Here is a 21654-nt window from a genome sequence, read left to right on the forward strand (position 1 = left end):
ATCCAAGGCAAAAGCAGCCAGGATGCGAAGAGGCAAGAGCAGAGGTCTTTTAGCAGCTTGAAGAAAAGCACAGGAGCACAGCTTGCAAAAGCAAATGGGAGAGCTCGGCTTTGCTCCTTAGCTACGTTTCTTTGGTAGCCACATAGCTTTAGGTACGTTTGGCAATGTGTTTGCTTCCAGGAACTTGTAGGTCTTTGACCGTTGGGTTGTAAAACTCCTTCCAAGCCCAGATACTTGGTGGTTGTTGCTGCTTTCATGATACACTGATATCAGTCTCTCCTGAGAAGGTCAGAGGGTTTTCTAGTGAGTATTCCAGCTCGTTTTGAACTTGAGTTGGAGGTGAGTGAGCCAGGAGTGTTGCTGTGGCTGCTTGAAGTGGAGAGAAGGGGCAAAAGGATGCCAGTTTCCACCTTCAACCTCCCATAACCTCTCTGCACCTCACCACCATTGCCTTGAACGTCTCGTCCTTCGGGATCATGAAGGACTCCAGCTGCTCAGGTGATATGTGCCATGTAAATAACAGTATCAAGAATGCGGTGGCAGGGTACGTCTCAGGGGACAACGTCCACGTCCTTTCAACAAAGCAGTGCCACTCATGAAAGCAGATGTTTCCTGCTTACCACCACAACTACGGGGTGGGTGAGTCTCCTCCATATTTGCAGTGACCAACCCAAGGGAAGCAATCTTGGTAGCTCCGGAGGCCCTCCCATCATAAACATGATTAGTAACAATTAAAACCTCATTTCAGCTCTAATTACAGCCAATATAATGCCACCTGGATTCATTCTTAAATAAGCTCATAAAATATTGCACCTATTACATTTCTTTCCATATTCTAATGCAAGGGATATTGCTCTCACACCCTGAACTAGGTTATGCGATGGGCTTCCACCTGCTCTCCTCTCCTTCCAGCAGGTTCCTGCACGTGGCAATCTCAATGCCCAGGGCTATCTTCATGCTCAACAAGTCCTGATGTTCCTTCAGTGCATGGCCAAGCTCCACTGAGGGCTCTGCACCGTCCACCCAGTTCGCTTTGGGCTTTGTTGAGGGTGAGATCTCCTTTCTGTTCCACCTCAACAATGCCTGGGGGAAGGATGAGTCCCACCAGCTGGGGCATAACTGTCCTCTGAGCCGTAGGGCATCCAGCCACCGGTGGTCTTGCACTAAACTGCTCTGTGATGGGACAGGCCCGCAGTCCCAGCCTGTATCTCACACTTCCATGTTACTCAGACTGAGTGAAGGAGACTCAATGGTAAACGCTAGGAGTAAGGCATTGCCATCTCACTGTGAGCTCCAACCTTTGCAAGCCAAAAGGGATCTGAAAATGCAGGCAGGTTCTCATGAGCACCTGAGCAGAGCCCGCAGGAGGCCCCTGGGGGCAGGTTTTGTATTAGCACAGACAGCACGTGCCCTCTGCTGTAGAAAACCACCATGCACAAACCAACAAAAACACATTTATTCTGTATTTTTTGTGCTCTGTGTCCAAAATGGCAGCAGCTCTACCAAAAAATATTAAAAAGACATACCATTGCTTGGTCACGCTAAGGCTGTTTCACAAGTAAATTCACTTATCTGAAGGAAAACCGGCCCCTTTGCTGCAAATACGGATCTAGTTTTACCCTAGAGCTCGCAGCAGTGCCCCACGAAACCGACGAAGGGCAGCCCTGCCACCAGGCTGCTACCACCTCTCATTCAAGCATGAATGTGCTTGAGCAATTAACATTACTCCCTTTTTCATGAGCACAGCAGATGGGAATGATAAACAGCGGCACCTCCATGTTATAGCCTGGCCCCTCTCCAGAAAAAACTCAGGGAACTTATAAAAAGCCTGTGGTTTTCTGTAGGATGATGCCTGCGTCTTTGGCTGCCTGGGTTTCAACACATGGGAGATCTTCCACCACCACCACCCTCCCAGAGAAGCCCCAGGAATGCTCCAGGGCTTTGCACCACCTTGGGCTGTACCTGTCCTTGGACTCTTCACTGGGCTGAGGAAGGAAGAGATGACTTCTTGGTCTCTCTCATCCCAACCTGTAAATTTTAGAATGAGAAATACACTGCTTATTCAAACAAGAGAGTAAGTCATATTATAATCTGGTACAAACATCAGATGAAGTCGTCAGGTGTTAACTGAGAGAGTATTTGGGGGAAAATAAGAAGAGCAGCATGAAAGTAACACTAGTTCAAACAAGAACCATCATTTCTTCGTTTGCTTTGCTCGTTGAGGTGGCAAGGGCTCTGCAACACAGATCCTCTCCGTCACCATATTTTTATCCGACAAATACCGAGGCTGCCTGAGGATGATGCGCACACCACCATACAGTCAGGGTTGATTCACGTACCGGTCTGGCTCTTGCTCCTCCCAATGCCAGAGAAGAATCCAGTCAAGCATTAATCAAATTAATTTGGTTGCAATGGGATGTTATTTAGAGAGGATAATGACTAACCTGGCTGGGCAGTCTGCAGTTATAATAGCAGGTTCGAGGCTGTGTCTCATACTTTCACGCTGCTTTTTTTTTTTTTTTTCACAAGTAATTTGTGTCCACGTAACATCTTCAGACCTTCCCACCGCTCCTGTGTGAGGTGCTGGTGCCCATGTAAGAGCCCTGCTCGTCAGATAGATGGTGCTGCTTGCCCTTGTGCTGGCCAAGGGTAGAGGACAACCGCTCTTCTTCGGTGCATTAACCACCTACTGCAGACCTGTCATTGGTGTCCTCCCCCATGGAGGTCCCTAGGCCACCAGGACAGAGCCCACTGCGTAATGGTGATGGGTTGGATGCATGTCTTGGAATGAAATCTGTGCCAAGGGCTGGTGCTAACTGCCACATCCCAATGGCAATGGTCAAACCACCCCAGTCCAACTGCCATCCCAACGGCCACGCTCAAACTAATCCCAGTCCAACTACCACATCCCAATGGCCACCTTCCAACTGCCACATCCCAACAGCCATGTTCAAACCAATCCTAGTCCAGCCACCACATCCCAATGGCCACATTAAAACTACCACATCCTAACGGCCAGGTTCCAACAGCCCCAGTCTAACTGCCACAACCATGCCGTTCAGGCCACCGTGTTCAAACCATGACATCCAGACCACCACATACCAACTGCTGCCATCCATTGCCATATCCCAACCACAACATCCCTGCTGGTGGCCCTGCCTGTCTTGCTCCTGAGGTGTCCACCAAACGAGGGCTGGCCATCATCCTACCATGCTTGGTATGAGCACAATACCCCCACCTCATGGCCACCAGGTTGACATGGCACGTTCCCTTCCTGTGCCACACTCCTCACAGCCATGGCTCTCCCATCCTGCAGAGAGATGGGGAGTCAGCTGTGGAGGAGCAAGACAGCACCTCCTAAGAGGAAAGAGAAGGTCCATCTTCCTCCTCCTCACCTCAGCTGGGGAGTTCATGGCATCCAGTGATTTGCATCATAGGACAGAGCACCGTAGGCATTGCCATTCGCTATGGCGATGAACAAAGCATGTTTTCCCTCCCCTGGGGACCATTAAGTGATAAGACAACACAAAGGTATGTTTTCATCTCTCTGCAGTTTATTGGTAATGAAAGAACTTGGAGGACAGGGGTGCTGGTAAAAAGCAACCATGCAGTAGGGTTCAGGCAACAGAAGGTTTGCAATAAGGCCATACATACGTCAGGTGTGAAGGAGAAGAGGGAATGGGATCTATAAAATATTAAAGCTGCCAAATTACTCCACCAAGGGAAGGTGGACATCTCCAGAGACCTGTTTCTCACTCCTAAATCTGACTATGAGACATTATCACGTTTCTTCTGCTCGTGTGAATTCCCGATATAGCTGAAACAAGCATGTGGGCAACATGCAGGACATGTGGAAGTTGCAAGGGGAAACACGGCCATTGAAAAAGAGACCTTGAAAAGTGAAAGGAAAGAGCAGCTTTATACACACTCCTCCTCAGCCAGGGCAGGAGCTGGGGGGAGCAGCAAGGAGTGCAGCGAAAGATGCTCGGATGAGCTCTGCGGTCCCTGGTAGCCACAAGGGAGATCTCCTGCCCCTGGAGACTGGTGAAGCTGGAAGAGGAGGCACCTCTGCCAGCAGGATGGAGTTTTCCTGCAAATCTCCCCTTGGGCAGGATGGTTTAGGGAGGTGCTGAGCTAAAAGGGAAACAGTTCATTTCTTTGCTGAACACCGGTTGCGGGTGGCAGGGGCTGTGCTGCTGGCTGGAGAAAGGGAAAGGTGCTTCTTTCCTTGGAGGGACTGAGGGGGGCTCAGTATTTCACCCCTGAGGATTTGACTGTTGTGGTTGTGACACATCTCCGCACGGAGGAGGATCCGGCCCCTCCTATGAAGTTGCCGCCTCCAGAGCTGCACATTCTCCCACTCCCGGACGAGAAGCCACCACTGAGTATTCCTCCTCCCATGCCACAGCTGCCTCCAATGATGCTTCCTCCTCCGACCACACACACTCCTCCGCCCATGCCACTGCCAGCTCCAAAGCCACCAGCTCTGCCTCCAGCAATGGTGCTTCTGCCCACCACAGCTGCAAGAGAGGGACAGGCTCACTGTGCATCCTGCGCCAGCCTGGGAATCCTCAGGAAACCCGGGGGGAAAGCTGTTCTGCTGAGAGGGCGATGTATGGATACTTACAGACATTTACGTTGGATGGGTTGTCAACACAGAGCCTGCAGAGGGAAAGGAACACAAGTTGTAGATCTAATGTAATGGAAAGCAATTAAGGTCCGTGCAATTTCCCAGGTGCTACTTATATGTCCTGGTTCACGCAAAACAACAAAAGCCACTGAGAAATATTCCCAGTGCAGACATCATTTCTTTTTTTGGGCTTAAAAACTTGGGGAAAAAATTAAAGTAAATCAGATTCCAATGCTAAATGGGTTGTGACAGATGATTAAGCCTCAGTTGGCCCCAAGGAGAGACTGTACCTCGGCCAGGGTGACACAGCAGCAGGGCTCACCTGTTCTCCTCCCCCTCCAGCAGCTTCCTGTACATGGCAATCTCAACATCCAGCGCAATCTTGATGTTCAGCAGCTCCTGGTACTCCTTCAGCAAGCGAGCCAGCTCCTCCTTGTCTTTGCTCAGGGCACATTCCAACTCTTCCAGTTTCCTCCTGGCATCCTTCAGGGCCATCTCACCCCGCTCCTCTGCCTCAGCAATAGCTGCCTGCAGTTGGTGGTTCTGAGAAAGAAAAAAGAAAAGCAGATTCTCAGTTCCCTTCTGCACACCCTCCACCAGAGCAGCCTTCAGGATACAAACTGAATGGAAAATGGGCAGGGACCATCCATCTCCTCCAAAGGACCTGAAGCTCAATGACTGATGCTCCCCTCACACTGTCCTTGACACACCACACAGCTCAGTCATGACCCAGCCTGATGCCACCACCCAACAAGATGCTTGCCAACCCCTACCTGCTTCTTCACGTTCTCAATCTCAGCCCGCAGCCTCTGGACGTTCCTGGTCAGCTCCTGGATCTCTATCTTGGTGTTGCGGAGGCTGTCCCCATGCCGACCAGCGGTGTTCTGCAGCTCTTCATACTGACGGCACAGAGACAAAGCAACTGTCAGGGACTCAACTTCTCCAGAATGCAGGTGGTCCCCTTGGTGGGTGGCAAGGGAGGCATGAGCCAGCAGAGACCGTCCCAGGTGCCTTGATGGCTTCCCAACTCACCCGGCTCTGGTACCAAGCCTCAGCTTCAGCCCGGCTGTTCTGAGCAATCTGCTCGTACTGACGCCGGACCTCCTCGATGATGCTGTCCAGGTCCAGGTGACGATTGTTGTCCATGGACACCACCACAGACAGGTCCCGGCTGATTGTTTGCATCTGAGCCAGCTCCTACAACCAAAACACGAGTTAGCCCGACCTTCCGAAGGAAGGGGGGGGGGGGGGGGGGGGGCGCGGAGCAGCAGCACCAAGCAGCCTCTCCAGACTAAATCCACAGGGGCACCCAGTCCAGCCTCACTGTCTTTGGCCAACACATGTCTCAGTACAGCTCCAAAGGAGGGGAGAGCTCGTACCTCCTCGTAGATGCACCTCAGGAAGCTGATTTCATCAGTCAGAGCTCCCACTTTGGCTTCCAACTCTACTTTAGTCATGTAGGCACAATCCACATCCTAAAAGAAATATCACACAGATGGCAACAGCTGCCTCCCACCCCAGAAGAGCTCTTGGCAGCCAATGCCTCCTGTTGGAAGATGCCCATCTTGGTGCTGCCTCCTTCCAACGTCTGTGCAGCCTGTCCCCCGACACTCCCTTTCTCCCAGTGCCTCTCTGACTTACCTTCTTGAGCACCACAAACTCATTCTCAGCAGCGGTGCGCCGGTTGATTTCTTCTTCATACCTGTTGAAGGGGACAAGACAAGTTGAGTCTCTTGACTGCTCATCAGTCAACCAGTGGAACCCCCCTTCCCTCCATGGCAACCTCGGTCCCATCTCTGCAGAGCTCCACAGCAAAGGGAAGACACTGTGGAAATGTCCAAGCTGGCTTCACCCTCCTGTCTTGGTGCCCACTTCTTCCTCAGCCTGTCACTGCACTTACTTGGTCTTGTACTCCTCAACGTATTGTCGCATGTTCTGCAGCTCTGACTCCAGCTGGCCCCTCTGTCCCAGGAGAGACTCCAGCCTCCTCCTCAGGTTCTGGATGTAGTTTTCAAAGATGACATCCAGGTTCTTCCTTGGCCCCGAAGGCCCTTGCTGCTGGAGGAGATCCCACTTGGTGGAGAGGACTTTGTTCTGCTGCTCCAGGAAGCGGACCTGAAAGCCCACAAAGGGGTGTGTGAGGTGTCCACCCAGAGAGGCATCGCACCACTCAAACCTCCTGCTTATTTGGGAGGCCACGGGAATCATTTTCCACATCCCAACAGGACTGGGGCTAGTGGAAAGCCAATTTTCCAGCAGGAAGACTCCTCCCTCCTTTCTCCTCTTTTTTCCATTATATTTGAATTTCTCCTCTTTTCTCCTCCTTCATTATTGCTTGGTTTTTCATTACCTATTGGAATGATTACATTCCAGATTTACAGATTATGATCATTTCCAATTGCAAATTTTGACCCACATTAATTTGCAGAAGCGTCAGATCATTTTTTACTCTCCAGTGAATGAAATGCCATGTCTCACTATCAGAGAGCATTCATCTTACCAGGTACAAGTATTCAATTCTTATGTTATACATTTAAATACTCTAAGCGTGTTCATAACCAATTTTCTCCCTGTGCAGACAGGCTAAAGAATACTCATCTGTACTTGAAGTGAAATAAGGAACAGCTGAGAATTAACGGAGAGCTCATTCCTACGTTCTAAGTTCCTCAAGAAGAAACTCTCCTCGAAAAAGGGCAGGCTTAAAGAACCACTTAGGGCAAGCAAGTACATCATGATCCCTTTGGCTTGACTACACAGAGAGGAAAGCTAAGGAAGAATTTGGATCAACCAAACCTAGAGAAAGCCCTTTGGTTTCTCTGCAGATGTAAAACCTTTACATTTCCTTAGGAGGACGCAATGAAAACACTACCAGCTTTCCAGACCTGCCAACACTGAGCTGGGGAGGACATTCCCCTCCCCACAGCACGGGAAAGTCCTCAGAGTCCCCGTTCCCCAGCAGATGCAGTTCCAGCCTCTCACCTTGTCAATGAAAGAGGCAAACTGATTGTTAAGAGTCTTGATCTGTTCCTTCTCCTGGCACTTCACTTGTTGGATCTGAGGATCGATATCAACATGGACCGGCCGCAGGAGGGTTGGGTCAACCTGCACCGGCTGGATGCCTCCAGGGAACCCAGGACCACCTCTCACAGGACCACCAAAGCTGCCTATTCCTCCACCAATGACACCTCCTCCAATGCTGCCAAATCCTCCTCCATAGCCTCCACCAAAGCCACCAATTCTACATCCGTATCCACCGCCATAAGAGCCACCCATGGAAACTCTTCCGCTGCCACCCATGTTATGGAGGCTCCTGCTGCTAAAACCTCCACAACGTCCGCTGCCTCCAATTCCCCTGGATGTGGAGAACGAGCTATAGCTGATCCTGGTTCTGCCCCCACTTCCTCCAAAGCCACCACCGATGGCAGAGCAAGAGCTGTATCCCCTTTTGCTGCCGCCTCCAAAGCTCCGGCAGATCGACTGGCGAGACATGGCTGATTCTTCCAAGCAGAGTTGGGAAGAGCAGAAAGACCAACGGAGCTGTGCTGCTGAGGGACGAGTGCCGAGAGAAGTGTGCACAGTCTTCTCTGGCTCCACAGCTTCAGGCATTCCCTTTTATCTGTTTCTGGAGGTGGGCTGGGTCTGCAAGGGCGTGAAAAGGAAACAAATTTACTGTCTTCATCAGCTTGGTGCGGTTAACAGATTTTTGCCAAATTGTTGACTCCACCCAGAAATACGCTTTGCGATGCAGAAGAGAATAAAAGAGCAAGAGCATTGAAACAGGTCTCAATGAGTAAGTGGACCCTCATATCTTTATAGCATCTGGAAAAATATGTTTTACAGTGATGTAGTCATGTTCTACCCTCCTCCCACCTTTCTATCTGTTCTCAACAATTTTGCAGTTTGTCTGGGTCTGGATCTTTTGCACTGACACCCAGCGTCAGGGGAGCATTTTGGCAAAAACCAGCTAGAAGGAGACTTTCACAATTCCCCCAAGCACGCCCCAAATCTCCTTCTTAAGTGGAAAATTGCTGATGGCTTTCCGAGAGGCAGTTTCCCAGTGCCGAGCAAAAATACCACATATTAACATTTAATAGCTGTCAGCATTTCTTTTTTATCCAGAAAGGAGGTGCTTAGTTCTTTTCCTACGAGCATCAGTTGGGATGGGAGTGACTTTTTCTAGGGCACGTTCCTGCAAAATGTGTCTCCCAGAGTCTTGAGGTAATCAGGTACCGAGACTGAGCGCCAGAGTGGAATGAGCAAGAGAACAAGGATGTCCGAGCTCCTTCCTTGTGCTTTTCAGATGGCCACAGGGATCTCCAAACCAGCAGAGGACAGAAAGGACGCTTCAGGCACTAGATGTGGTAATGACAACTGAATGAAGGCAAACAGCAGAGAAAGGCAGACAGGGGTAACGGTGATTTGTTAAAAACTTTTTTTTTTACACTAAATTTGGTAGGCAAATGATCAGGCTGAGTTCATCAAACTTGATCATTTTGAAATAAGGTGCAGCTAAAAGTTAGAAGCTCTGTATTGCTGTATGTGCTTTAAGAGGTAGGGCAGCCTTGCCCACATCTCTGACCACAGTAAACCTGGGCGGGGGAGAGAAGAAGGGGTGATGATGAGCTTCACTTTACAAAGATGTATTTTTAAGACAACAGCTGCTGGTTCAAAATAGAAAACAATAATGTTTAAGTTCATGCACGAGCTATCTGGCTATGAAGTAGTCAAGTTAAAGAAATCTTGCAGATCTGTTCTAGGTCTCATTAATCAAATATACATTTTAGTTACATTTATGAAATTTAAGAAAAAGACCTAGCATTTCCTTAGAGCCTAGTTCCTGAAAAATATAAATAATAGCCAAGGGACACATATTTTAAAACCTTGCAAGCATTTCAACAGACCAATGTTATACTGTATTTAAGCTTCCAAATGGGAATATACATGTTCCAGTTTCCGCAGCCACCTGTAAGACTTGTGCAGCTCGGTGTTGTTTGAGTATCCCTCAGTGTCAACCTGCAGCCACAGACACTTCAGACCCTTTGGAAACACCAGCCCAGAGAATCACTTTCAAAAGCCACCAGAGGAATCACAAACATAAATGCCATTGATGGCCGCAGAGGCAGAGGCTGCTGGACACCACAGGCTCTTCACAGAATGGAGCGCAGGGCAGAGGAGAACATGGCCCTTGAGGGGCACTCAAGTCACTGTTGGCCAAGGGCTGTCCGACCCTTGAGGGGCACTCAAGTCACTGTTGGCCAAGGGCTGTCCGACCCTTGAGGGGCACTCAAGTCACTGTTGGCCAAGGGCTGTCCGACCCTTGAGGGGCACTCAAGTCACTGTTGGCCAAGGGCTGTCCGACCCTTGAGGGGCACTCAAGTCACTGTTGGCCAAGGGCTGTCCGACCCTTGAGGGGCACTCAAGTCACTGTTGGCCAAGGGCTGTCCGACCCTTGAGGGGCACTCAAGTCACTGTTGGCCAAGGGCTGTCCAACCCTTGAGGGGCACAAGTCACTGTTGGCCAAGGGCTGTCCAACCCTTGAGGGGCACAAGTCACTGTTGGCCAGGGTCTACCCTACCCATGGAGGGACACAAGCCACAGTTGTCCAGGGTCTACCCTACCCCTGAGGAACACAAGCCACAGTTGGCCAAGGTTTACCTTACCCTTGAGTGACACAAGTCCCAGTTGACCAAGGGTTATCCAGATGTGTGTGGCCTGCCCTCTGTGACAGGCTGGAGCTGGACAATGGGCAGCCATCCCTGCAGCAGGGAGGGGACACCTTCCCTTTCAAAAGCAGCTTGAATGAAGAGGGTCTTGTTTCTTCAGCTGTTACCTCCAAGACGGAGAGTTATGTTCCCCCGATCCCTCTGCAGCGCAGTGCACTCGCTCAAGGTGAGCAGTCCCAGGGAGGTGTAGGGTAGCTCAGGTTTTGGTTGGAGAAAACAGGTCATCTCTGCTCATGGCCTCATGCCAGATTGCCAAAGACACGGTCACTGCCCTTCTCGGTAGGCAGCGTAACTTGGTTGTAACACCCCACATGGCGGCTCCAAGATGAGGGAGAAGATCTGTCATGTCAGCCAAATGCCTGGATGCTGACCACATTCAGCACATGCAGATAAGACACCCAGATTGACTCACTCTGACGTCTTCAGACAAGATGTGAAGATTATACCCAACCTGGAGTCACTGCAGCCTCCTCCAGGTAAAACTCGATAGACAGCCTCGGCTGCAGCCGTTCCTTCAGATCTCTTACGCAAGGAGCTGTGCACAGCAGAATCATCCACACCGCGCAAAATGTAAACTCTGCAGAAAACGTCGATGGAGACCAAGCCGGGCTGCAGCTTCAGATCTCACACAGCAAAGACATTCTGGCATCACAGAGGAGGATGTCGCAATGCCTCATTACAATGCCTACAACGCCATGCTGGGGATTTTAAAGCTGAGAAGAAACATAGTCTTAAAATTAAGAACAAAAATAGGTGACTCTTGCCCCAAGCCAAACCCCAGAGTGCTCTTGGCCCAGCCCCAGCTTCTCAGGGGCATTGCCTTCCCATCGCCTCCTGCCAGGCCAAACCCAGTCACGCTCCCCAGCTCCAGCACACCTCTGCGTGGCTGCACAGGGAGCACAAGCCCCGCTCCCAAGAGCCCCCTAACCATTCCCCACTGCCTTGGCTGGGCCTCTCCTGCCTCAGGGACCTGGTAGCTCACAACAGGTTCTTGTGGGACTCCTGAACCACTACTGAAAGTGGTTTCAGCCTCTTTGATCTCTTCTTGTGGCAGAGGAGCTGAACCACAGCACAGATCAAACACAGCAGCATTGCGCTCCCAGTCCCCCCTCCTCCAGCCAGAGCAAAGCTCTCCTGCTTGGTCTCCACATCAAGATGACCCACTGGGGGGATTAACCCGCTTTCCAGGGAGCTGGAGGGTGCCTGAGGCCGCAGTTTGGGAGCAATCATGCCTTCCCAGCCCTTGTGTTCCTGCTGCTGGTCAGGGAAGGGGATGATAAGTTAGAGATGTTGCAGTTTAAGTCCATATCAGCGTTCCTCACACAGACACCAATTGTCACAGCACAAAAACTACTGAGCAGCAAAAAGGCTTCACTGTCAGCTAAACTCTACTATCCATGCTGTTTCTCCATCCTCCAGAGCCCATAACACACTCCTCCTTGTCTCTGTTTTACATGGGGTTTGGTTTCCTTCTCCAGGCACCTCCTTCGTCCAGGACCTCCTACATCTGGGACTTCCCACCCACCCACCTCAGGGCTATTTAACCACTTTGCGGGGATGAGCTACAGCTGCACATCGTCCATGTCAATCAACCCCCTGCCTTCATTCCCCTACAAGAGGTTCTCAAGCACTGCTGGTGTTGAGCTGTGCAGGCTGCCTGGCCACAGCCTACTTGTGCATCAGAGAGTGGGTGTTTGGCCAGTGTCTATATCCCCACTGGCAGGCAGCTGTACACCTGCCCTCCCACCATGGCCCACAGGACTACTGCCATTGCCACCTTCCTGTACCACAGAGCAAAGTCCATGCCAAGGCAGGAAACTCAGATGAACTGACAACAGCAGATAGGTCTGTTGCCTGTTCCCACCCTTCTGCTGCCAGTTTTCATCATCCATCCATGTGTTTTGATCTCCAGTGGTTTTGCTACTATGTGCTGGCAGGATCCCTGCACAAATCCTGTAACTTTCCGCTTGTGCTTTCAGCATACCCTGTGCACAGCTTCTTCCTGCCCTAAAAATCTGAAATCCCAGCGGGAGATGGATAAACCCCCTTTCCTAGAGCAGGAGCAATTTGACCATTCTGCTAAGATGTGATGTGGGTGGCATAGGCAGCAGGGCACTGAGTGGCTTAGTCTGTGTAGAGGCCAAGCCCTAAATATCGGCACGGGGCAGCCTGTAACCTCCTCCTCATTGACTCAGAAGGTGCTGGACCCCTCTGTGCTGGAGGTTTCCAGAACAACACATGAAGACATCTCCTGGGGAAATGACTACATATGATTACAAGGTTGAGGCTATATCAGGACTTGCTCAAATATTTAGCAGCCTCCTGAATTCCTCCAGTTTGGGCTCCTCAGTGTTCCTGCCTGCTCAAATTTACTGCACATGGTGCGAACTGATCATCCAGAACGTCACCATTCCTGGTACGGGCTTGTGTCTTCAGGCACTACAATGACTGATGAGAGTCGAGAGGCATCACCCGTGCCTGGGTACTTGCCTGGCTCCACTCACACACCCACTCGGTTCCCTCAAAGCACAGTCACGCACCTTGAACCGGAGAACAACCCACCCCTTCCCACCAGGCTGCTTCCCCAATGGCACATCCCACCTTGCCTGGAAGAGCCGTCCAAAGCAATGACACCAAGACATCATGAATGTTCTCTGCAATTTATTGAGAATGGCAACATCCCAAGGAAGTAGGGCATACCACAAACAGAAGAGGAAGGGCGGTGGGGACGGTACATCTTGTTCCATGTCACAGGGGCCTGGCACTGAAGAGCAAGCTTTGTTCTCCTTAGAAAAAGTCCACGTGTGCCTGAGGTCTTGTCAGGTGTCATGGAGAGCAAGGACAAGCTGTGCCAGGGCACCGGTCCCGCTTGCTCCGCACCTACCCGGGCCCCAAAGGCTGGTGAATGGAAGCAGCAGGATGTACCGCATGCAGAAGCACCCCAGGGCCATGGCCATCGAGGAAGGAACGTGAGGACAGTGGAAGAAAGAGGAGTTTTATACACAATTGCCACGAGGCGGCCAGAAATGTACAACACAGCCAGAAAAGCAGAGCGTTCCCCTCCCGTAACTCAGCGCTCCGTGCTGGGTGCCCGCAGGCGAGGCTTTCCTTTGCTGCGAAGATGGTTATTTCATCACTGGGCTGGGGACTAACGAGCAGCGCGCCAGGGCTGCTGACGAGGCATGGCATCGCCACGCGACTCCCGGGATGGGACCGAGCTGGTGCGTGGTGGGCCATGAGGGAGACAGTTCGTTTCATTGCAGGACACCGGAGCTGGATGTACGGAGGCTGGGCTGCTGCCGGGAGAAGGTAGGAGATGCTTCTTTCCTTTTGCGAGGTGGCTTTGGGGCTCAGAACCTCACGCCTGATGATTTGACGGAGGTGGTCGTGACACATCTCCGTATGGAGGACGATCCCCCACCGGAGCTGAAGTTGCCACCTCCGGAGCCGCACATCCTTCCACTCCCAGAAGAGAAGCCACCGCTGTGCATTCCTCCTCCCATGCCACAGCTGCCGCCCATGCTTCCTCCTCCAAAGCTGCCTCCCATTCCACACACTCCTCCTCCCATTCCTCCGCTCATGCCGCTGCCGCCGCCAAATCCTCCTCCCATGCCGCTGCCGCTGCCGAAGCCTCCTCCCATGCCGCTGCCGCCGCCGAAGCCTCCTCCCATGCCGCTGCCGCCGCCAAAGCCTCCTCCCATGCCTCCTCTGCCACCAGAGATGGTGGTCCTGCCTACCACAGCTGGAGGAGAAGCACAGGTTACATACCCGGAGTGCACCGGCATCCCGCATCTCCAGAAACACATGGTTTCTGCCCAAGGAGAGAAATGCCGATACTTACAGACATTGACGTTGGACATGCCATCGTTGCACAGCCTGGGAGGGAAAACAGACCAGTTAATCCTCTGGGATTAACTCTGTAGTGCATGTTTCCACCCTTTTATTACAAGGTTTATATTCACTACATTGCTGAATTTCCCAATTTTTCTTTAAAAGAAATGAGCAATCTTGAACTTAACATTCTTATAAGAAATATGGAGAACATACTTAAGGGTAAGAGAGCACAGGAGATATGGAATTCATCTTTAGAGTCATTGCAAAGATTTTACCTACTCTTAATATAATCTGTCAGGACTTCAGTCAAATAGACACAAAAAGAAGATAGGCACCTGTTCTCCTCCCCCTCCAGCAGCTTCCTGTACATGGCAATCTCAACGTCCAGCGCAATCTTGACATTCAGCAGCTCCTGGTACTCCTTCAGCAAGCGAGCCAGCTCCTCCTTGTCTTTCTGCAGGGCACTTTCCAGCTCCTCCAGTTTTATCCTGGCATCCTTCAGGGCCATCTCACCCCGCTCCTCTGCCTCAGCAATAGCTGCCTGCAGCTGCTGGTTCTGAGAAAGAAAAAAGAAAAGCAGTTTCTCAGTTCCCTTCTGCACACCCTCCACCAGAGCAGCCTTCAGGACGCAAACTGAATGGAAAATGGGCAGGGACCATCCATCTCCTCCAAAGGACCTGAAGCTCAATGACTGATGCTCCCCTCACACTGTCCTTGACACACCACACAGCTCAGTCATGACCCAGCCTGATGCCACCACCCAACAAGATGCTTGCCAACCCCTACCTGCTTCTTCACGTTCTCAATCTCAGCCCGCAGCCTCTGGACGTTCCTGGTCAGCTCCTGGATCTCTATCTTGGTGTTGCGGAGGCTGTCCCCATGCCGACCAGCGGTGTTCTGCAGCTCTTCATACTGATGGCACAGAGACAAAGCAACTGTCAGGGACTCAACTTCTCCAGAATGCAGGTGGTCCCCTTGGTGGGTGGCAAGGGAGGCATGAGCCAGCAGAGACCGTCCCAGGTGCCTTGATGGCTTCCCAACTCACCCGGCTCTGGTACCAAGCCTCAGCTTCAGCCCGGCTGTTCTGAGCAATCTGCTCGTACTGACGCCGGACCTCCTCGATGATGCTCTCCAGGTCCAGATGGCGGTTGTTGTCCATGGACACCACCACAGACAGGTCCCGGCTGATTGTCTGCATCTGAGAGAGTTCCTACAACCAAGACAGTGCAGCCCAAGTGACTCTCAAGCCCAGATCTATGGGGGCACCCAGTCCAGCCTACACATGCCTCGGTACATCTCCAACCAGTCCAGGAAAAGGGAGAGCTCGTACCTCGTCATAGATGTATCTCAGGAAGTTGATTTCATCAGTCAGAGCTCCCACTTTGGCTTCCAACTCTACTTTAGTCATGTAGGCATTGTCCACATCCTAAAAGAAATATCACACAGATGGCAACAGCTGCCTCCCACCCCAGAAGAGCTCTTGGCAGCCAATGCCTCCTGTTGGAAGATGCCCATCTTGGTGCTGCCTCCTTCCAACATCTGTGCAGCCTGTCCCCCGACACTCCCTTTCTCCCAGTGCCTCTCTGACTTACCTTCTTGAGCACCACAAACTCATTCTCAGCAGCGGTGCGCCGGTTGATTTCTTCTTCATACCTGTTGAAGGGGACAAGACAAGTTGAGTCTCTTGACTGCTCATCAGTCAACCAGTGGAACCCCCCTTCCCTCCATGGCAACCTCGGTCCCATCTCTGCAGAGCTCCACAGCAAAGGGAAGACACTGTGGAAATGTCCAAGCTGGCTTCACCCTCCTGTCTTGGTGCCCACTTCTTCCTCAGCCTGTCACTGCACTTACTTGGTCTTGTACTCCTCAACGTATTGTCGCATGTTCTGCAGCTCTGACTCCAGCTGGCCCCTCTGTCCCAGGATCGACTCCAGCCTCCTCCTCAGGTTCTGGATGTAGTTTTCAAAGATGACATCCAGGTTCTTCCTTGGCCCCGAAGGCCCTTGCTGCTGGAGGAGCTCCCACTTGGTGGAGAGGACTTTGTTCTGCTGCTCCAGGAAGCGGACCTGAAAGCCCACAAAGGGGTGTGTGAGGTGCCCACCCAGAGAGGCATCGCACCACTCAAACCTCCTGCTTATTTGGGAGGCCACGGGAATCATTTTCCACATCCCCAACTATGTCTCATACAAACATTCCTCTCCTAAAGTGCCTGGCAAGCATTATGAAATTTTGAGTCATTCTGGAACTCTCACTTTGGGAGAAAAAGACGTTGCCAGTAGAAAATATCATCCCTATTTTTCCATAGCATCAGTTTTGGACATTGCTATCCTCTTCCCAGTAGTGAAGTCAAGAACATTATCTTACAAGGGATTCTGTATTTCTTTTGGGGTTTTTGAATTCAAAATAATCCCAGAGTGTTGGAAAGGTCTTCATCACTAGTTTGTAGAATCAGTTCCTTGAAAAGAAAGTTTCATCAAAAAGAAAAGCACAGTCAGGAGAACTCTTAGGACAACTAAATAGGCGATGGTGACTTTGCCCTGAATCATTAGGAATTAGGCTGTGAGATGACAAGGCAAGAGAATTTAATGTTGTGCAAATGTTCTCTTTAATCTTCCATTAGCACGAAAACCTTGTCTATTGTTTGGTATTATTTAATAAGACCTTTATAATAACTTCTACTAAGGCAGCGGTCTTGCAAACATTAACAAGTAGTTGTTGGTAAGAAAAAATATTCCCTTTCTGCACCACAGGAAAGCTGTTTAGAATTCCCATCTCCAAACTAGCACCATCCGACACTCTCACCTTATCAATGAAGGAGGCAAACTGGTTGTTAAGGGTCTTAATCTGTTCCTTCTCCTGGTTTTTCACTTGCTGGATTTGGGGATCAATCTCAACATGGACAGGTCGCAGGAGACTTGGGTCAACTTGCACTGGTTGGATGCCTCCAGGGAAGCCAGGGCCACCAAAGCCACCCATTCCTCCACCACCCATTCCACCACCACCCATTCCACCACCAAAGCCACCCATTCCTCCACCACCCATGCCACCGCCACCCATGCCACCGCCACCCATTCCTCCACCAAAGCCACCCATTCCTCCACCAAAGCCACCCATTCCTCCTCCGTAGCCTCCACCAAAGCCACCCATTCTGCCGCCATATCCTCCACCGCCATAGCATCCACCCATAGTAATTCTTCTGCTGCCACCCATGTTATGGAGGCTCCTGCTGCCAAAACCTCCGCAATGTCCACCTCCACCACCTCCCCTGGATGAGGAGTATGAACTGTAACTGATCCTGCTCCTGCCACCACCGCCTCCGAAGCCACCACCAATGGCAGAGCAAGAGCTGTAGCCCCTTCTACTCCCGCCTCCAAAGCTCCTGCAGACGGACTGCCGAGACATGGCTGATTCTTCCAAGCTGAGTCAAAATAAAGAAGAGCAGAAAGACCAACGGAGCTGTGCTGCGAGGGACGAGTGCGGAGAGAAGTGTGCACAGTCTTCTCTGGCTCCACAGCTTCAGGCACTCCCTTTTATCCGCCTGTGGAGGTGGGCTGGGACAGCATGGGCGTGCAGGTGGAAACCAATTTATTATTTTCATCAGCACGGTGCTGTTGACAGATTCCCCGTTGAGCTTTCCCATATTTGGTCCTGCCTAGAAACACACCCTGCAATATAGAGGTGAATAAAAGAACAAGGACATTGAAACAGGTCCCAGTGACTAAGTGGGCTCTCATATCTTTATGACATCTCGGAATTCAGCTCTTTCAATATTGCATTTTTCTGCAGCCCCGTGTTGGGTTTCCAACCTTCATGAACGATTCCCAATAATTCCAGATAGTGATCTTTCCAGTCAAAGCTGCAGTGAAAGGAGAAATTTTTATGAAATCCCAGCTATAATGTAGCTTTCACAATTCCTTAAACACACCCTAAATCCCCTTTTTATATGTCAAATTGCCTTTGGCATTATAGAAGAAGTTTCCCAATCTTCAACGGGAAACTCACGACACTGAAGTTTGAAGAGACTCAGCATATTCTCGAGCTCTAAAGGAAAAACATCTCCTTGGAGTGCATGTGGTGTCACTTCGAATGGGAGTGTCCTCTACCCGTGCATTAAATGCCCTCCAATTGTATCTCCCCCAGTCTGTGACAGCTAACTGGGACCTTGGATGATGATGGAGCGGAGTGAACAAGACAACTTGAATCATCACGCTCCTTCTCTGTGCTCTTCTGAGGGCAACAGGGAACAGCAAACTGTGGAAGAGCGAAGGGACACATGGGGCAGCCACTTTGGTGGTGGCTGGGGACAGACATCAAGCACTACTGAGCCCGATGGCAGAGGAGCAGCTCGAGATGGTGAGAGGTTCCTACTGCTCAGATGGATGTCACTGACGCAACAGCTGTTTCCAAAGATGAGACAACCAAAGTGAGAAACATTAAGAACAGGGGCTATTATAACTTGTGAAGCATCGTATATCCTCTCAATTTCAAATATCCTGTTGGGAAAGGGATGTATTTTGGAGATGTTTTCTGTAGGGTGTGTCTGAAAGCCATTTTTTGATTGCTTGTAAATGAAATATTAAATAATTACTCATAAGGTTCCAGGTTACAATAGACAACTGATATGCAGTGTTCTGAAGAACCTGGCTTATAGCTGCTGGTTAAACGGAACCTGAGATCTGTAAATACTATTTAAAAGCCATTCTGAAGGTATTATCTGTCTGGAAATTATCAATCAAATATGTGTTTCATTTAATGATTGAAATACATCATCACTTTTCACATCTTCTCTAGATATTAACCAGCACAAGTAATCAAAAAGTGACAATGAAAATATACATAAAGGCCCTTTAAAAGATTTAAAACAATAATGAACATGAATTTAAAGTTACTCAAAAGACCAAACTATGAACATATACATTCATAACAAGTTTTCAGGATTTCCCGTAAGACTTGTGCAACTCGGTGTTGTTTGAGAGTATTCCTCAGTGTCAGCCTGCAGCCACAGACACTTCAGACCCATTGGAAACACCAGCCCAGAGAATCACTTTCAAAAGCCACCAGAGGAATCACAAACATAAATGCCATTGATGGCCGCAGAGGCGGAGGCTGCTGGACACCACAGGCTCTTCACAGAACGGGGCGCAGGGCAGAGGAGAACATGTTTTTAGGGGGACTCAAGTAATGTTGGCCAAAGGCTATCCCATCCTTGAGGGACACAAGCCACAGTTGGCCAAAGGCTGTCCTATCCTGAGTGACACAAGTCCCAGTTGACCAAGGGTTATCCAGATGTGTGTGGCCTGCCCTCTGTGACAGGCTGGAGCTGGACAATGGGCAGCCATCCCTGCAGCAGGGAGGGGACACCTTCCCTTTCAAAAGCAGCTTGAATGAAGAGGGTCTTGTTTCTTCAGCTGTTACCTCCAAGACAGAGAGTTACGTTCCCCCGATCCCTCTGCAGCACAGCGCACTCGCTCAAGGTGAGCAGTCCCAGGGAGGTGTAGGGTAGCTCAGGTTTTGGTTGGAGAAAACAGGTCATCTCTGCTCATGGCCTCATGCCAGATTGCCAAAGACACGGTCACTGCCCTTCTCGGTAGGCAGCGTAACTTGGTTGTAACACCCCACATGGCGGCTCCAAGATGAGGGAGAAGATCTGTCATGTCAGCCAAATGCCTGGATGCTGACCACATTCAGATAAGACGCCCAGATTGACTCACTCTAACATCCTTAGACAAGATGTGAAGATTATACCCAACCTGGAGTCACTGCAGCCTCCTCCAGGTAGAACTCAACACCAAGCATAGGCTCCAACCATTCCTTCAGATCTCTTACACAAGGAGTTGTACATAGTAAAATCATCAACAACACGCAAGACGTAAACTCTGCAGAAAATGTAGATGGAGACCAAGCTGGGCTGCAACATCAGCGTTCACACAACAAAGAGATTCTGGCACAAAATGCAAGAGGGAGCACGGAGGAGCATGTTGCAGTGACTCCTCACACCAGTACCTACAACGTTGTTTTGGTTTTTAAAGCTGAGAAGAAACATAGTCCCAAGATCAAGAACCAAAACAAGGGACTCTTGCCCCAAGCCAAACCCCAGAGTGCTCTTGGCCCAGCCCCAGCTTCTCAGGGGCATTGCCTTCCCATCGCCTCCTGCCAGGCCAAACCCAGTCACGCTCCCCAGCTCCAGCACACCTCTGCGTGGCTGCACAGGGAGCACAAGCCCCGCTCCCAAGAGCCCCCTAACCATTCCCCACTGCCTTGGCTGGGCCTCTCCTGCCTCAGGGACCTGGTAGCTCACAACAGGTTCTTGTGGGACTCCTGAACCACTACTGAAAGTGGTTTCAGCCTCTTTGATCTCTTCTTGTGGCAGAGGAGCTGAACCACAGCACAGATCAAACACAGCAGCATTGCGCTCCCAGTCCCCCCTCCTCCAGCCAGAGCAAAGCTCTCCTGCTTGGTCTCCACATCAAGACGACCCACTGGGGGGATTAACCCGCTTTCCAGGGAGCTGGAGGGTGCCTGAGGCCACGGTTTGGGAGCAATCATGCCTTCCCAGCCCTTGTGTTCCTGCTGCTGGTCAGGGAAGGGGACGATGAGTTAGAGGTTCTCAAGCACTGCTGGTGCCTGCAGGGTGCTGAGCTGTGCAGGCTGCCTGGCCACAGCCAGCTCGTGCATCAGAGGGTAGGTGCTTGGCCAACGTCCATACCCATGCTAGCAGGCAGCTGTGTGTCTGCCTTCCCACCACTGCCCACAACACCACTGCCATCTACTTCCCCCAGCATGGATCAAAGTCTGTTCCACGATGACTTGATCAGAAGTCAATGTTGTGTGAGGGGACTCAACTGTGTCGGTTGGTATAATGCTGAGGCATGAATTCCAGGACAGTGCTCCTGCCCCAGCCAATTTACTGCACATGGTGCGAACTGATCATCCAGAACGTCACCATTCCTGGTACGGGCTTGTGTCTTCAGGCACTACAATGACTGATGAGAGTCGAGAGGCATCACCCGTGCCTGGGTACTTGCCTGGCTCCACTCACACACCCACTCGGTTCCCTCAAAGCACAGTCACGCACCTTGAACCGGAGAACAACCCACCCCTTCCCACCAGGCTGCTTCCCCAATGGCACATCCCACCTTGCCTGGAAGAGCCGTCCAAAGCAATGACACCAAGACATCATGAATGTTCTCTGCAATTTATTGAGAATGGCAACATCCCAAGGAAGTAGGGCATACCACAAACAGAAGAGGAAGGGCGGTGGGGACGGTACATCTTGTTCCATGTCACAGGGGCCTGGCACTGAAGAGCAAGCTTTGTTCTCCTTAGAAAAAGTCCACGTGTGCCTGAGGTCTTGTCAGGTGTCATGGAGAGCAAGGACAAGCTGTGCCAGGGCACCGGTCCCGCTTGCTCCGCACCTACCCGGGCCCCAAAGGCTGGTGAATGGAAGCAGCAGGATGTACCGCATGC

At 50.9% G+C, this 21654-nt stretch overlaps 2 protein-coding genes across 2 annotated transcripts; both read right to left on the reverse strand.

Moving 5' to 3' along the window:
* Positions 1-4248: 4248 nt before the first annotated feature.
* Positions 4249-8119, reverse strand: LOC119159153 (keratin, type II cytoskeletal 6A-like). The gene is made up of 9 exons (XM_037411736.1): positions 7610-8119; positions 6531-6745; positions 6272-6332; positions 6010-6105; positions 5663-5827; positions 5404-5529; positions 4953-5173; positions 4628-4662; positions 4249-4520 (listed from the first exon to the last, which is right to left on the reverse strand). Exons 1-9 carry the CDS (start codon positions 8117-8119, stop codon positions 4249-4251), a joined length of 1701 nt encoding a protein of 566 aa, XP_037267633.1.
* Positions 8120-13703: 5584 nt separating this feature from the next.
* On the reverse strand, positions 13704-17589 carry LOC119159145 (keratin, type II cytoskeletal 3-like). Its single transcript, XM_037411727.1, has 9 exons — positions 16990-17589; positions 16039-16253; positions 15780-15840; positions 15518-15613; positions 15233-15397; positions 14974-15099; positions 14523-14743; positions 14195-14229; positions 13704-14095 (listed from the first exon to the last, which is right to left on the reverse strand). Exons 1-9 carry the CDS (start codon positions 17587-17589, stop codon positions 13704-13706), a joined length of 1911 nt encoding a protein of 636 aa, XP_037267624.1.
* Between the last annotated feature and the right edge of the window lie 4065 nt (positions 17590-21654).

This window comes from Falco rusticolus, chromosome 19, assembly GCF_015220075.1.
Source record: "Falco rusticolus isolate bFalRus1 chromosome 19, bFalRus1.pri, whole genome shotgun sequence".
NCBI classification, from domain to species: Eukaryota; Metazoa; Chordata; class Aves; order Falconiformes; family Falconidae; genus Falco; species Falco rusticolus.

What these genes read in the sequence shown, in the direction of transcription:
- LOC119159153 (XM_037411736.1), bottom strand. Translation starts at nt 8,119, where the DNA reads ATGTCTCGCCAGTCGATCTGCCGGAGCTTTGGAGGCGGCAGCAAAAGG. An exon ending in AGTTTGTGGTGCTCAAGAAG is followed by an intron (nt 6,106 to 6,271) that starts GTAAGTCAGAGA and finishes TATTTCTTTTAG; the next exon opens with GATGTGGATTGTGCCTACAT. An exon ending in CTGGAGGGGGAGGAGAACAG is followed by an intron (nt 4,663 to 4,952) that starts GTGAGCCCTGCT and finishes TTCCCTCTGCAG; the next exon opens with GCTCTGTGTTGACAACCCAT.
- LOC119159145 (XM_037411727.1), bottom strand. Translation starts at nt 17,589, where the DNA reads ATGTCTCGGCAGTCCGTCTGCAGGAGCTTTGGAGGCGGGAGTAGAAGG. An exon ending in TTGAGAACGTGAAGAAGCAG is followed by an intron (nt 14,744 to 14,973) that starts GTAGGGGTTGGC and finishes TTTCTTTCTCAG; the next exon opens with AACCAGCAGCTGCAGGCAGC. An exon ending in CATGTCCAACGTCAATGTCT is followed by an intron (nt 14,096 to 14,194) that starts GTAAGTATCGGC and finishes CTTCTCCTCCAG; the next exon opens with CTGTGGTAGGCAGGACCACC.